Raw genomic sequence first — 15,192 nt, forward strand, 5'->3', positions numbered from 1 at the left:
CCCTCCTATTTATCTCTCAGCCCCCTTCCCCCCCTCACATTCCTGATGAAGGGCTTATGCCCAAAACGTTGATTCTCCTGCTCCTCGGATGCTGCCTGACCTGCTGTGCTTTTCCAGCATCATACTTTTCGACTCAGTGGAGAACAGACCTAACAACCCAAGACTGGACATCGATGAGGTGCTGTGTAGCAGAATTATAGTCCAGGATAATCATGGACCTGGCATATCCCCCACTCAACCTATACAATCAACAGAGGGGACAGTGGAGAATGTCGGAAGGCATGCCAGGAACAGAACCAGGCAAACCTGAAGATGAGGTATTCACCTGGTGAAGGCACAAACCAAGACTACTTTTGCATGCCAAACAGCACAAGCAGCAAGTGATAGACACAGCTAAGCAATCCCACACCCACTGGATCAGGTCTATGCTCTGCAGTCCTGCCACATCCTGTCATGAATGGTGATGGACGATAAAACAAATCACTGGAAGAGGAGACTCCACAAATATCCCCATCCTCGATGATGGAAGAGCCCAATGCATCAGTGCATTCGGAGGGTCAGTGTAGACTTGTTGGGCCGTAGGGCCTGTTTTCACACTGTAGGATTCTATGACTCAATGATTTTATGATAAGGCTCAAGCTTTTGCAGCAATATTCAGCCAGAAGTGCTGAATGGATAATCCATCTTGGCCTCCTCCAGTGGTCCCCAGCATCACAGATACCAGTCTTCAGCCAATTTGATTCACTCCACGTGATATTAAGAAACAGTCAGGGATACCGGATACTGTAAAGGCTATGGGCCCTGACAATATTCTGGCAATAGTACAGTAGACCTGTGTTCCAGAACTTGCCGCTCCCCTAGCCAAACTGTTCCAGGACAGTTACAACACTGGCATCTACCTGACAATGTGGAAAATTGCCCAGGTATGTCCTGTACATAAAAAGCAGGGCAAATCCAACCTGGTCAATTACCACCCCATCAGTCTTCTCTCAATCATCAATAAAGTGATGGAAAGTGTCATCAACAGGGCTATCAAGCAGCACCTGCTCAGCAATAACCTGCTCAGTGACGCCCAGTTTGGGTTCCACCAGGGCCACTCAGCTCCCGATCTCATTACAGCCTTGGGTCAAACATGGACAAAGAGCTGTATTCCAGAGGGTAGGGGAGAGGGACAGCCTTGACATCAAGGCTGCATTCGACCAAGTGTGGCATCAAAGAGCCTTAGCAAAAACTGGGACCAATGGGTATCAGTGGGCAAAATCCCGACTGTCTGGAATCATACCTACACATAGGAAGATGGTGGTGGTTGTTGGATGTTAGTCATGTCCGCTCCAGGACATCTCTGCAGGAGTTCCTCAGGGTAGTGTCCTAGACCCAACCACCTTCAGTTGCTTCATCAATGACCTTACCTCCGTCATAAGGTCAGAAGTGGGGATGCTTGCTAATGGTTGCACAATGTTCAGCACCATTTGTGACTCCTGAGACATTGAAGAAATGCAACAATATCTGGACAATATCCAAGCTTGGGCTGACAAGTGGCAAGTAACATTCACACCACACAAATGCCTGATTCACATTGTAACCTGATCCCCATGGCATTCTGGATCAGTGGTGCTGGAAGAGCACAGCAGTTCAGGCAGCATCCAAGGACCAGTAAAATCGACATTTCGAGCAAAAGCCCTTCATCAGGAATAAAGGCAGAGAGCCTGAAGCGTGGAGAGATAAACTAGAGGAGGGTGGGGGTGGGGAGAAAGTAGCATAGAGTTGAAGAGCTTCAGGGCAGAGGAAATGACCTGGGAGTTGCAGTGGGAGAGGGACTCCCTGAGATTCTTGTAGAGAGAGGAGGAAAACTTCTTCAAGGCAGGCATCCTTGTAAGAGGATTCACAGTAGGGTTAAAATCAACTAGGTAAAATAAAATGACTGCAGAAACATCGATTTTACTGCTCCTCGGATGCTGCCTGAACTGCTATGCTCTTCCAGCACCATTGATCCAGAATCTGGTTTCCAGCATCTGCAGTCATTTTTTTTACCTCGTTGATTTTAACCCTACTGTGAATCCTCTTGCAAGGATGCCTGCCTTGAAGAAGTTTTCCTGCTCTCTCTACAAGAATCTCAGGGAGTCCCTATCCCACTGCAACTCCCAGGTCATTTCCTCTGCCCTGAAGCTCTTCAACCATGTCCTGAAACAAGCTCGCACCTATTGTACTCTATGCTACTTTCTCCCCACCCCTACCCTCCTCCAGCTTATCTCTCCATGCTTCAGGCTCTCTGCCTTTATTCCTGATCATGATTTGGAAATGCCGGTGTTGGACTGGGGTGTACAAAGTTAAAAATCACACAACACCAGGTTATAGTCCAACAGGTTTAATTGGAAGCACTAGCTTTCGGAGCGACGCTCCTTCATCAGGTGATTGTTTGAAGGAGCAACGCTCAGAAAGCTAGTGCTTCCAATTAAACCTGTTAGACTATAACCTGGTGTTGTGTGATTTTTAACTTTATTCCTGATGAAGGGCTTTTGCCCGAAACGTCGATTTTACTGATCCCTATGGCAGGCATTGTTAGAACCAGCAGTAATTGAAGTTCAGACTGAAGAGTATTTGAAACCAAGGATATGTACTGATGCAGCTCTTGTTAGCAACAAGATGTTGATTGGTCTGTAGACTAGTGACAGTTAATAATGACAGAGACCTTTCACTTGGTAACAACTGTGTGATTGGCTCAGGTGGTTGAGTAGCTAGGACCTAAGCTGCGTGTTCTCTGCAGTGAAAAATACATTTTAAATCTGAAAGAAAATAAATTTCCTTTCCTGCAGCAGTTATTGTAAGCTGTGATTTTTGATCCAGGTGAATCAGTTACTCTGTATTTCTTACAAACCAATGAAACCTTCCAGGGAAAGACATCTGAATAACAAGGGGTCAGGTCAGCCATAGAAGTATCATTTCAACATTGGAACCGGGAAGCAAAGACACAATTAATTTCTAGTTTTTCTACCTCCAACAATGAACTATTTTCCCTTTTTGTATGTGTTGGAGTTTTAGGTTGTAGTGTTTTATGTCAATGGATTATATCTGTTTACCTGTAACTATCGCTTAGTTACATGAAATGAATAATAATTCTTGTTCACTATAGAAACCGGGTCCATGCTTTCTATAACCTGGGCTTGAGTTGGGTAAATTGGGAACTGCATGTACTTTAAACCAAACTTCAATATTTTATAGAACACTGGGAATAGCAGAGCTCGATATAAGGTGCACTACTCCAGTGGGGGGTTGTAACACTAAATATGAAGTTTTACAAAAAAAGCATCTTCCATTTAATATGGAGATGGAAAGGAATTTATTGTCTGAGGGCCCTGAGTCTGTGGAATTCGCAGAGAGCAGCAGAGACTGGTTAAATGAGGAAGTACATTGAAGGCTGAGTTAGACAGATATGGGGGCCTCCGGTTTATGAACACTCCTACTGACAAACCGCAATCCCATACAGAAGTGTATTAATTTTAAAGATCCGATGTACAAACTTTTCCTCATACATGTTCTATATTGTCTTGCGTTATGCATACAAATTGACTTGCAAACAGGCTCAGGAACATATTTGCCAGCATTTGATTGATGAGGGATCAGGCAGGAAAGTGAAATTAAGGTCACATTCGGATGAGCGATGATTCAGCTCGATGGGCTGAATGGCCTACTCCTGTTCCAATTTCTTATCATCTTACACACAGATGACACTCTGCGATTCAAGTAACATTGCAATGCACACAAACACGCATACCGATCGATGAACATTGTCACGCATACACACGTATATCTATATAAAGAGAAAGCATTACAAAAATATCTAATTTATCTGTAAATTTCTCCATCAAATTGTGAACTTGCGATTCAGAATTAAACAGTTAATTTTCAATCTCGGGAGAGAATAAATCAGCAGTTCCTGATTCTGTCACATTTGGTATAACCCGGGATGGACGCCAGGAGCGTGACAGGGGGTCAGATTTTCAAATCGTTTTTCGCTTCCTGACACTCTCTCTTAATTTGTTACAAATTTACAATCAGACAGTCAGCTAGTGCTCACTATTCTCATCTTAATAGTGGAATATTGCCTTTCTCTCTGCTTTTGTAGCTCAATCTTATTTGTATTGACTTTTCCCTCTGATGCTTCAGAGTTCTCGTAATCTTTAAAGGCTGAGATTCAATGTGGGGTTACTTTTTGAAGTGGTTGGTCTGTTGAATTCAGCATTGTTTCTCCAGCAGAATGCACATAGAGTCATAGAGATGTGCAGCATGGAAACAGACCCTTCGGTCCAACCCGTCCACGCCGACCAGATATCCCAACCCAATCCAGTCCCACCTGCCAGCACCCGGCCCATATCCCTCCAAACCCTTCCTATGCTTAAAAAAAGTTTCAGAAGAGAGAAGCTGGGTGAGGTGACTTAAATATTAATCTTTAATTTAATTGCAAACTCGCTCCTTGGCTAAGAACCTGGCTACACGTCTCCAAAAGTGAAATGTGCCTGAGCAGTTTACTGTCATTCCCAGCAAGCATCAGTCAGAATATGAGCCTCATCTCGTCCCCTCCCTAACACAGCCTACGCCCCACACACCTGAATGTAGATACACTTATGGAAACAATACCTGCAAACATTTACAAGCAAATGCTTGCATATGTACCAAGACAAACACACATATGAACACACACAGGCACACACGTGCACATACACATATACAAACATGTGTGTAGAAACAAATACATACCAAGGCACATATGCACACACATGTAAATGCATACAGGGATACAAATGAACACACATGCATGCACATATGAACATACAGACACACATTAAACGAGGAAATGCATACATATGTACTGAGAGAAATGCACACACACAAACACATTTAAAAAAGCATGCTCAAACGTATACATGAACTCACATATACCTACAAATCTACTTCAGCCACAGTCGCAATATCAAATATCTTGATCAATTTGCAATGACAAACAGGATTTATCTGGTCAAGTGACATGTTTTTATTGAAATTTATAAGCACTTGGTTATAGTCTAAGATTCCATTAACAAATCATAGACTCCACCTTCAATCCTTTGCTTTTTCCACTTTTGGAGAGACTTATGTGGTTTTACAAGGAGTTAGCAAAGCTCGTTCCATAAACAATATTTAAGAGAAAGTAAATCAAAGCTTGATGAACAGAGAATTCCTGCTTTGTTCTTTGAAAAGGAAACTGACCCAGGTGTCAGAAGGGAGTCTGCAAGGAACAAGTCAATAATTAGGACTATTCTACCTCAAAATACATTTCTTACAAGATATACAAGACACAAAATGGGACTTAGAGAATAATCTCAGAGCAATTTCTCTCCTATATTTCATCTCATGGTCCAAGGGACACATTCATGAGATATGATATAAATTACTGGCATTAGGATAACAGGAAAGAAAGACAATTGCAGCCACTGCACTGGGCTCAACTAAAATGTCTTCTGATCAGTTAGCTCATTGCTGCATGTGAGATCTTGCTGACCACAAATTGACTTCTTCATTTCTGACATTTTACAACAGTGACTACACTTCACAGGTGTCTGATTGATTGTAAAGCATGTTGGCAAATTCTGAGAAATGACAGAAATGCAAGTTTTTTTTACAATTACACAACTATACAATTGATATATAACACTGAATCATCAAACTGAAATTTATGGAGAACATGTATATTATAAATATATATTAAAAATACCATACAGTTTCACTTTCATAACATGTATTCATTACAAATAAAGCCGTTAGTTATACATTTTCAGTTAGTTATGTCAGCCAGCACTCTTTGATTGGACCAGGTTAACAGCCCCAATCAGAAACATAGAATCCCTACAGTGTGGAAACAGGCCCTTCGGCCCAACAAGGCCACACTGACTCTCCGAAGAGTAACCCACCCAGATGCATTCCTCTACCCTATTATCTTATATTTAGCCCTGACTAATGCACCTAACCTACACATCCCTGAACTCAATGGGCAATTTATCATGGCCAATTCACCTGACCTGCACATCTTTGGGCTGTGGGAGGAAACCAGAGCACCTGGAGGAAACCCAAGCAGACACGGGGAGAATGTACAAACTCCACACAGACAGTTGCCTGAGGTGGGAATCGAACACGGGTCCCTTGTGCTGTGAGGCAGCAGTGCTAACCACTGAGCCACCGTGCCATTCCGGTATCAGGGAACTCATATTCTTTGAGGTTCACTTGGCTGACCTCATTGACAATCAGCACATTCTTCCCCCTTTCAGTGTAAGGACATAGGTTGTTCCGTTTTCTTGGAGTGCCTCCCAGGGCATTTTAGTACCGGGTCAGGTTCTCCAATACAGCAGTCCGTAATGTGTAGGAACTCACCAGGATTGTCTCGGTAGAATTTCACTCTCTTCTGGCAGCAAGGCGTTGAAGCAGCTATACCCTTCATGTCTGTCTCTGATTCTGAGAACTCGTCAATGCCCTGAGGGAGAGGGTGAACTGATGGGTTCCAGCAGCCTTTCTGACAGTTCCAAGGTACAGGGCACACTTTGCTCCCACACGGTTTAAGAATTTGTGGTTTTCATATGGTCTGCGTGCTTGTTCAGGAAGGTCATACTGACCCAAGCTTTATATGTCAATGGTCCTGACCTCACATTGACCATGCCTCTTACCCATGTAGGGCCATTTTCATGATTCTTACACCAAAATTTGTCCCCTGTATCAAACTGTCACTCTTGCTTGGCAGAGTCTTGTGTCCGGCATTGAGGTTCCTGATGCCATTTCACCCTTCCCCCATTCAGTCCAGGAAGATTAGACTTAACCTGGTGCAGCATCTTTTCCCATTAGCAACTCTGCTGTGCTATCCCTGTAGTTGCATGTGTGATGGTCCTTTCATCAAATATGAATTGGCACAGTTTGGTATCTAGCGAGGCTGTTTCTTCAAGCCTGCCTTCAAATGTGGACTGCTGTTTCTGCCAGGCTATTGGATGATGGATGGTATGGAGTTGTTGTTATATGTTGAATCCCATTCAACTTTGGAAATACCCAAATCCCTGCCAGTAAACAATGGCCCATTATCTGTGACCAACACTTCAGGACTCTGTATTGAAAAAGATGAACAAGTGTTTGATGAATTGACTCTGTGCACATCCAACCTCTATGAGTGGACATCTACAATTACTAAGAACATTAAGTCTGTGAAAGGGCTTGCATAGTCAATGTGTAACCAATTCCAAGGTTTACGCGACCATTCCCATGGATGTAGGGAGCTGCTGGTGATAATTCTTGTACTTGTTGGCACTCTGGGTACTGCCCCACCAATCTTAGCTAGCAAACATTCATTCTCACCAACATCTGCATTTTGGAGATCCTTGGATCCCCTGGTTGAATTCAGAAAGTATTTGCCAGTGACCTTGACGTGGGACAATCATGCTTGCTTACCATAACAGTATGCAGTCCTTTACAATAAACTGGCCTCTCCAGGTCCAACACAGTTTCAGTTCTAGTTGTGATGGCCCTTTCATTTTCCCCATCACCACAGCTGTTTCAGTTTTGAGAGGACTGGATCTTTCTATGTCCAAAGTCTGATATTGTCAGCTGTGACTGGGACATTACAGACTCTTCCATTGGGGGTACCACCATTGGTGTATCTGCTCATGGGAGGTGGCTCAATGCATCCACATTCAGTACCTGGTCTCCCAGACAGTGTTCTAACTTATAATTTGTCTGGAAGTTTCACAGACTATACCCTTTCCCTGAGATAACTTATTTACTTAACTGCTCTGAGCAAACTTAATTTTCTTGGAGATACTATGCTTGCTTCTGGCCACAGTCAAGTCTCGTTCAAACTTGACAACATTCAGTTTTATACTAAATTCTTAAAACTTGCTCATCCTAGAATCTGCTAAAGTAATGGAAAAGCACAGCCAGTCAGGCAGCATCCGAAGAGCAGGAGAATTGACGTTTTGGGCATTAGCCCTTCATCAGGCTGAAGTATTTTCCTGATGATGGGCTTACTGCCAAAACATCGATTCTTCTGCTCCTCAGATGCTGCCTGACCTGCTATGCTTTTCCAGCACCACACTCTTGATTCTGATCTCCAGCATCTGCAGTCCTCACTTTCTCCTTTACTAAGGTAATGGCTTGATATTTTCTGTCTTCAGTTGTCAACCCCCACAGTATAAACAAAAGCTTATTAACATACCAGGAGACACATATTGATTTAAAATTATGCTTCTGGAAAGACTAACCTAGCTAGTTTTTTAAACCCTTTACAAAAATAGACCAACACCACTCTTAAAGAAAGGTATTAATATCTATAAGCTACATCTCTTTTATCACAATTCATATATTTCAGCCTTGTCTTTTGCACTGATTTGTTCCCATCATTAAGAATCAGGATATTTCTAGAGCATCCAACTGTTATTAGTTGTTTTAATTGTCTATCAACATTCATGATTGGATATGGCAGGACTTACAGAGCTTAGATCTGATCTGTTGGTTGTGGAATTGCTTAGTCCTGTTCATCACATGCTGCTTCCAATGTTTGGCATGCAAGTAGTCTTGTACTGTATCTTCACCAGGTTGATGTCTCATTTTTAGGTATGCCTGGCTGTGCCGCTGGCATGCCCTCCTGCACTCTTCATTGAACCAGGGTTGGTCACCCAACTTGATGATCATGGTAGAATGCGGGATATCCCAGGCCAAGAGGTTGTGATTGTAATTGAATACAGTTCAGCTGCTGATTGTCCACAGCCCCATAGAGCTGCCCAGTTTTGTGTCTCTAACCTGTAGTTCTATTTGATGTCTATCCGATTTCACATTTTGTTTTAATGGATGATGTTCTCAATGTGAAGTTGGGACTTCACTTCCACAAGGACTCACTCCTACCAATGGATGAATATATTTGAGACACCTGGATTTATGTGAACAAAGTCTCTTACATTCTTCCTCCTTGTTGGTTCTCTCACCACATGCTGCAGACCCTGTCTAGCACCAAGGTCTTTTCTAAGTTAGTCAGCTCAGACAGTAGTGGTGTAGCCAGGTCAGTCTTGGTGATATATTTTGAAGTCCCCCAGCACTCAAAGCTGTTTTATCACAATACCATTAATTAACCTGATGGAGATCTAGGTATAATGGGATCCCTCTGGTCAATATTAATCAAATTTATATGACTACTTCATACTCTGTCTGGATGCTGAAGTATTTTTCTTGCTGCAGACTCTAAATATGGGAAGGAGTGTAGCTGTGGCAGTATGAATTGTAAATCAACACATTTCTGCTGCACCAACAGGTCACATGTTGAAGTTTAAAGCATAAACACAAATATTTGCCTGTGCTGAGTCTCTCTGTTAATATTTACTGATTTACATATCATTCTGGCACATCCATTCTTTATTACTGGAAGCATCCACACATTTTGACATGATTCATGCACAAAGCCTGATTTCCATATATCATAACAATCGTTATTGCCTATCTCCAATCTGCCATAGCCCCTTTGCTACTGAACCCCTTCAACCATACTTTTGTTATTTCCTGACTCAACCATTCAAATGCTCTTTAGATTGATCACCTATTTCCAACTCTCCATAAGCTTGACTCCTCCAGCCCTTCATTTCTCCCTATCTCTGTAATCTGTTCCAACGTTACACCCCTCCCTATCCCTATAACTTCCTCCAGTTCCTACACGCCCCCTTGTCTCTGTAACATGTCCAGCCCTTTTAGCCCTCCCAGAGCTTTGTGTTCTTTCAGTCTTTAATTGGTGGCCCAATCTTCAGCCCTTTAACTCTTGGGGGTGGCGGAGTTGGGGGTGGTGTAGTGGGCTAGGAATCCAGTGATCTAGACTTATGGACTGGGGACATTAGTTCAAATCTCTCCATGGACAGTTGATGGAATTTAAATTCAATTAATAAACCTGAAACATAAGGCTAGTCTCAATGATGAAGCTATCACCGATTGTTGGGGGGAGAAAATCTGGACCACTAATGTAATTTAGGGAAGGAAATCTGCTGACCTACGTGTGACTCCAAATCCAAAGCAATGTGTTTAACTCTTAATTGCCCTTTGAAATAGCTGAGCAAGCAATGAGATCAAAGACAAAAAGGGTTGGATAATAACTCCTGGCCTTTCCAGTGACATCCACATCCTGTGAAGAAATAAAGAAGAAACTAAACCCATTCTTCCTCTCTATTGCTCACTCCTTTAAGGTCCAGTTAAAAGTCTACATCTTTTAATTAAATATTCAGTTATTTGTCCTAATGTCACTTTATTAGTTCAGTGTCAATTTTTGTCTGAAGCACCCATATGACAATATCAAAAGGACTGTATAAATGGAGGTTAATCTTGTACAAGTAATAAAAGACCTATAGATCCCAAGGATCACCAGCAGCAACAAGATGTTGCTTTTACTCAGAGGTAAAAGATATTCATTATTTCCCAGCATCAGTAAGACAAACAGAACACTCTGTCTAACACCTCAATACTGAGCTTGGCAGCAACAGTTACAAGGAAATGAATTGCTACACAAGTTGACCCGTCACAACTGAAAATCTACGATATATTTGACACAATGTATTCGTTCTGGTTGGAATGCTGACTGTGTTCCTGAGGTGTAGAAATAATTGCTGCAGTTTCTTAATAAAAAACAGCCCTGCTTTGTGTCCAGAAAGGAATGTTCAAAACTGAGAGTTTGGAAACGTGAGTGTTGGCAATATTCATGGTGAAGCTCTTTGCACAAACGTTTGCCTCCACAATGACTGTCAGAGGGTTATTCCACCATTGAGAGAGGGGCCTTCTAGCCAGACCTCCCCCTGTTCTCAGCTAATGCCCATACACATCCACTTCAAGCAGAGCTCACTGGGTAATGAGGAAGAAATCAATGTGAAAAGGTCTGGCCTAAGGCAAGGTGATGGGTCTAAGTGCAGAGCTCTCTGACAGAGTCTGAAAAAGCACCTGGGGGGGAATGGCCCATTGCAGTGCTATGGAGACCTATGGCTGGCAGCAGAATATTGGTTGATTTCCCATTCCTAGCCCAAGATGCCAAGGCTAATCCCAATATCTGATTGCAGCCAGGCTCAGCCGCGAGATCAAGGCCAGAGCCGCCTTATGCTGTGTGTGTGTTACAATAGTTCAATTCACTCGGGAATATTCCGCAGACACAAGGGGAAGGGGGGAGAATGGAAACTGGTATGAACGGTAATACGCTGATAGCAAAGGAAAGAGTAGATATGAATGTAAAGTCACGAGTGGATTTCAAGGCTTTCTGTTGGCTCTCTGCTGGTAGCACGTTCCACTTTTAACCGGCCGGTTATAATACCGGCCATCAGTTCATTCTAGTCAAAAGATATCTGTTAACTGAGGGAACAGGGCCTGTGACGCCTCACAGTGCCATCTCGGGTTCATCCAACAGGTTCCTAACCTATTTCTCACAATTTGGAGGAAGGGGCATTTCAATGATAATTAAATTATAAAATCTATAACTGTGGACTTTTACTACATCTTTGCAATAAATCGCCTTTTATTGGTGAACGCACTTTTAGCAACATTGACAAATGTGTATTGCTTGTCATTCCAATGACAAACTGTTGCTGTTCACAGTAAGATATAATTTACCTCCAGCTTTTCAATGTTGTTCTTTAAGGAGTAGACAGAGTGTTCCAGCTCCAGCACCGTCCGCTCAGAATCCTCAGTGCCATCTTCCAAACTGTTTCTTGCGGCATCCCACGCATATTCCTCGGGGTTATTTTGGAAAGAGTCCAGTTCTTGCCCGTTCTCGCACCGGCTGAGTTTGCCGGTCAGTTCCCTGATGGTCTCCTGGTCATTGAGAATCTGCTGCTCCTGTTGAATGACCATCTGGCGCAGATGGTCCGCTGTGCTCCTCAACAGCAGGAGGTCTTCCCTGATCGATGGAGAAGGGCAATCCTGGGCTAAGGGCAGGCAGAGGAAGCGGCTGGTGGTGCCTATGTCTGAATCCGCGCCCAGGACGGACCCTTGACCGAGCTCGGAGCCCAGGGAGCCTTTGCCGGTCTCGGCTTGGAAAACAGTGGCTTTGCTCGCCGCGCTTGGACGAGGGCGATCCGCTTCAGCACCATGGACAGCTCCAGCGCCTCCTCCAGTGGCATCTGAGGCCCCCTCTTCATCACCAGCACCAGGGACAGCTCCCGGGGAACCCGGGGCGATGCTTGCAATGATGCAAATAATTGCACCGACAAAAGCAAGCATCCCTGCCCCGAGCAGGATGGTTAAATACTTCAGGGTGACCGTGTTTATCAAACAAAACAGGGAAAAACAATCGGTCAATAGAGGAGAAGGAGAAAGGTGCAGCTTGAGGGGAGTCTGAGGCAGAGATGAAACACTGACAGAGACAAGAAATGGAATGGCATTCCCTGGGAATCAGATGTCAATCACAGCGCCCGTAGACGTCATCGACTCCCCCAAGAGCGTCCCACATTCTTAAAAGGGAATTTTAAAAGCGTCTGCTTAAACGGGCAACACCCCTCCCACCGAATCACTTGATGGATCTACACTGTTTCAGCAAAAGGAATTGAAATGTAACTCTAAACAGCCCCTCATTTCCAAGACTATTTCAACTGCTCTGAAGAGGAAACGTGTAAGATGTTGAGGGATTTGATAGGATGGATACCAGAAGAATGTTTCCTCATTTTGAGACGATTGGAATTAGGGCACACACTGAATTAATGAGGTCTCCCTTTTCAGGCAGAGATGAGACCTTTCTTCCCTCTCTCCGGGGTCGTTAGTCTGTGGAATTCTCTTTCTCATAGAGCAGTGGAATCTAGGTCATTGAATTTATTGAGGTGCCGGTGTTGGACTGGAGTAGACAAAGTTAAAAATCACACAACACCAGGTTATAGTCCAACAGGTTTATTTGGAAGCACTAGCTTTCGGAGCGCTGCTCCTTCGTTGGGTAGCTAGAACGTGTGGTAGCTACACGACTAAAGAGCAGCCCCCAAAAAGCTTGTACTTCCAAATACACCTGTTGGACTATAACCTGGTGTTGTGTGATTTTTAACACTGAATTTGTTCAAAGCTGAGTCAGCTATAATCAAGGGGGTGGTGGTCAGAAAAGTGGAGTTGAAACCTTAATCAGACCATCCATGATCTTACTGAATGCTGGATCAAACGGCTTAATCCAACCCCAAGTCCCATGTTCCTAAATGCTTGAAGGAGCATAAACATGAGGGGCAGCACTGGACTGCAGCAGTTTCTCATCTTCTCAATTTAGGGTGGGTAATAAATGCTGGCTGATATTACCTGAATTAATTTTAAAACAAGGGAGAAAGGAACAGAAGGATTTGTCAATTTGGTGAGATAAGTGTGTAGCATGAAGCAAAAATCCTGATGCAGGCCATTTGGTTGAATGACCTGTACATGCGTATAATCTCTATGTAATTCTATGAAAGCCAAGGGGTGGAGGTGCAGGTTGACAAGGTCAGAAGTCAGACTTCACCTGATGAAGGAGCAGCACTGTAAAAGCTTGTGATTTCAAATTAACCTGTTGGACTATAATCTGGTGTTGCAGGACTTCTCACCTGGTCCTATGATGGTAACCCTTGTATTTCTCTCATTTACTGCATAAATGTACACACATGCAAATAGAGACAATCATTCAAACATACACTAACACTTTCACACACACACACACACAAACACACACACAATCACATACACACACAAACATATCTTCATACACAGAGTCACACAAACTCAAACAGGCAAAAACGCATACACACACATTCATGCAAACACATGTTCTCACACAACAAATTGTGCTTTTGTAAAACTTTGTAAAATTAAGGAAAATACCCAAAGATTCTGTTTCATTTGATGTGGGTTTAATATTTATAATTTGCTACGGTCCTTCATTGATAATTCAAACTAGAAGATAAAATTCAGGCTTAGAAATAAAACACTCAACAAATAATACAGGAATGTCAATTATCAAAGTGCAGTTTGACTCAGTTCATTTATTTGCATAGCATAGACTCGGGGTGAGGATGCTAAGAATAGAGGGGTTGGGAGTGAAGTCATGCCTCTATCTTTGTTGGACCCCATGCAACCCAGTTTCTGACTAATTGGGACTCCAAGGTTGTACAATATGCCAGTTCCCTCAATCACAGCCAACCATTTCTAAACAGATGAAAATTAATAATAGAAGTGTAATGGAGATGGGGTGTACTGAAGGGTTTTGGGACTTTTTTTGAGAATCCATAGGCATGTAGCTGGCGGGAGAAACCTTTGTTCAAACGTGGTCTTAACATTGTGGTCTCACTGATGGATAAATCTTCAAATCAGAAATCCCAAATCTGTGTCACAACGATTTGGAATGTGTACGTTCAATCAAATGAAGAGTTGGGTCATTACAGTTTGCTTCAGTGGGTTGAAAGTAGATAGGAAAAGGGATCATAAGAAATAGGAGCAGGAGGAGGTCAATCAACCTTTTGAACCTGCTCCATCATTCAATGCGATAATAGCTGATAAGTCTCCTTCTGTATGATTTTCATGCACTATCTCCATATTCCTGATGGTTTTAATGTACAGAAACATATCAATCTCAATCTTAAACATACTCAAAGCAATGAGAGTGGATCACTTGGGAGAACAAGCAAAACAGGCTAATGCATTTTGTTGAATTGCATAAGTCATATCCATCTCTAACCACAGAATTTATCAGAATGCCTGCAGTGTGTTCTCCAGTTAACCACCTTTGTGGTATTAGTACAGATCAAGACTCCACCAAGGCACTTTTCAAACAGACCTAGTACTCGCCTTTATTAATCAAGGCATAACTCTTAAAAGCATGGTGTATATGCTGGAACTGTACAAAACTTTGGTTAGACTACAGTCAGAGTGTTGTGTACGTTTCTGCAATTCACATTATAGGAGGATGTGATCACACTGGAAAGAGTGCAGAAGAGATTTACCAGATTGTTGCCTGGGCTGGAGAGCTTCAGTTATATAGAGATATTGGATAGACTAGCGTTGTTTTCTATTGAGCAGAGGAAACTGACAGTGGGATTGGTTGCGATGTAGAAAATTAAGGGGCATATATAGGAAGGATTTCTTTTCCCTGAGTCATGATTTGGAGATGCCGGTGTTGGACTGGGGTGTACAAAGTTAAAAATCACACAACACCAGGTTATAGTCCAACAG

The 15,192-nt window shown here is 42.9% G+C and overlaps 1 protein-coding gene across 4 annotated transcripts in view; it reads right to left on the reverse strand.

The window, feature by feature from the left end:
• The window catches only part of LOC122542096 (chromobox protein homolog 6-like), a 69,740-nt gene that overhangs the window by 18,119 nt on the left and 36,429 nt on the right, over nucleotides 1–15,192 (reverse strand). For 2 of the 4 annotated variants that reach the window (XM_043679460.1, XM_043679458.1), the window contains exon 1: nucleotides 11,635–12,428. The exons of 1 other annotated variant lie outside the window; for it this stretch is intronic. In XM_043679460.1, the coding sequence (XP_043535395.1) occupies nucleotides 11,635–12,243 (609 nt within the window). In that variant the 5' untranslated portion in view covers nucleotides 12,244–12,428. Of the gene's footprint in view, nucleotides 1–11,634; nucleotides 12,430–15,192 lie in introns of those variants that run through there. One more of the 4 variants, XM_043679457.1, reaches the window with a different exon arrangement.

The sequence above is a fragment of the Chiloscyllium plagiosum genome, chromosome 39 (assembly GCF_004010195.1).
Source record: "Chiloscyllium plagiosum isolate BGI_BamShark_2017 chromosome 39, ASM401019v2, whole genome shotgun sequence".
Taxonomy (NCBI): domain Eukaryota; kingdom Metazoa; phylum Chordata; class Chondrichthyes; order Orectolobiformes; family Hemiscylliidae; genus Chiloscyllium; species Chiloscyllium plagiosum.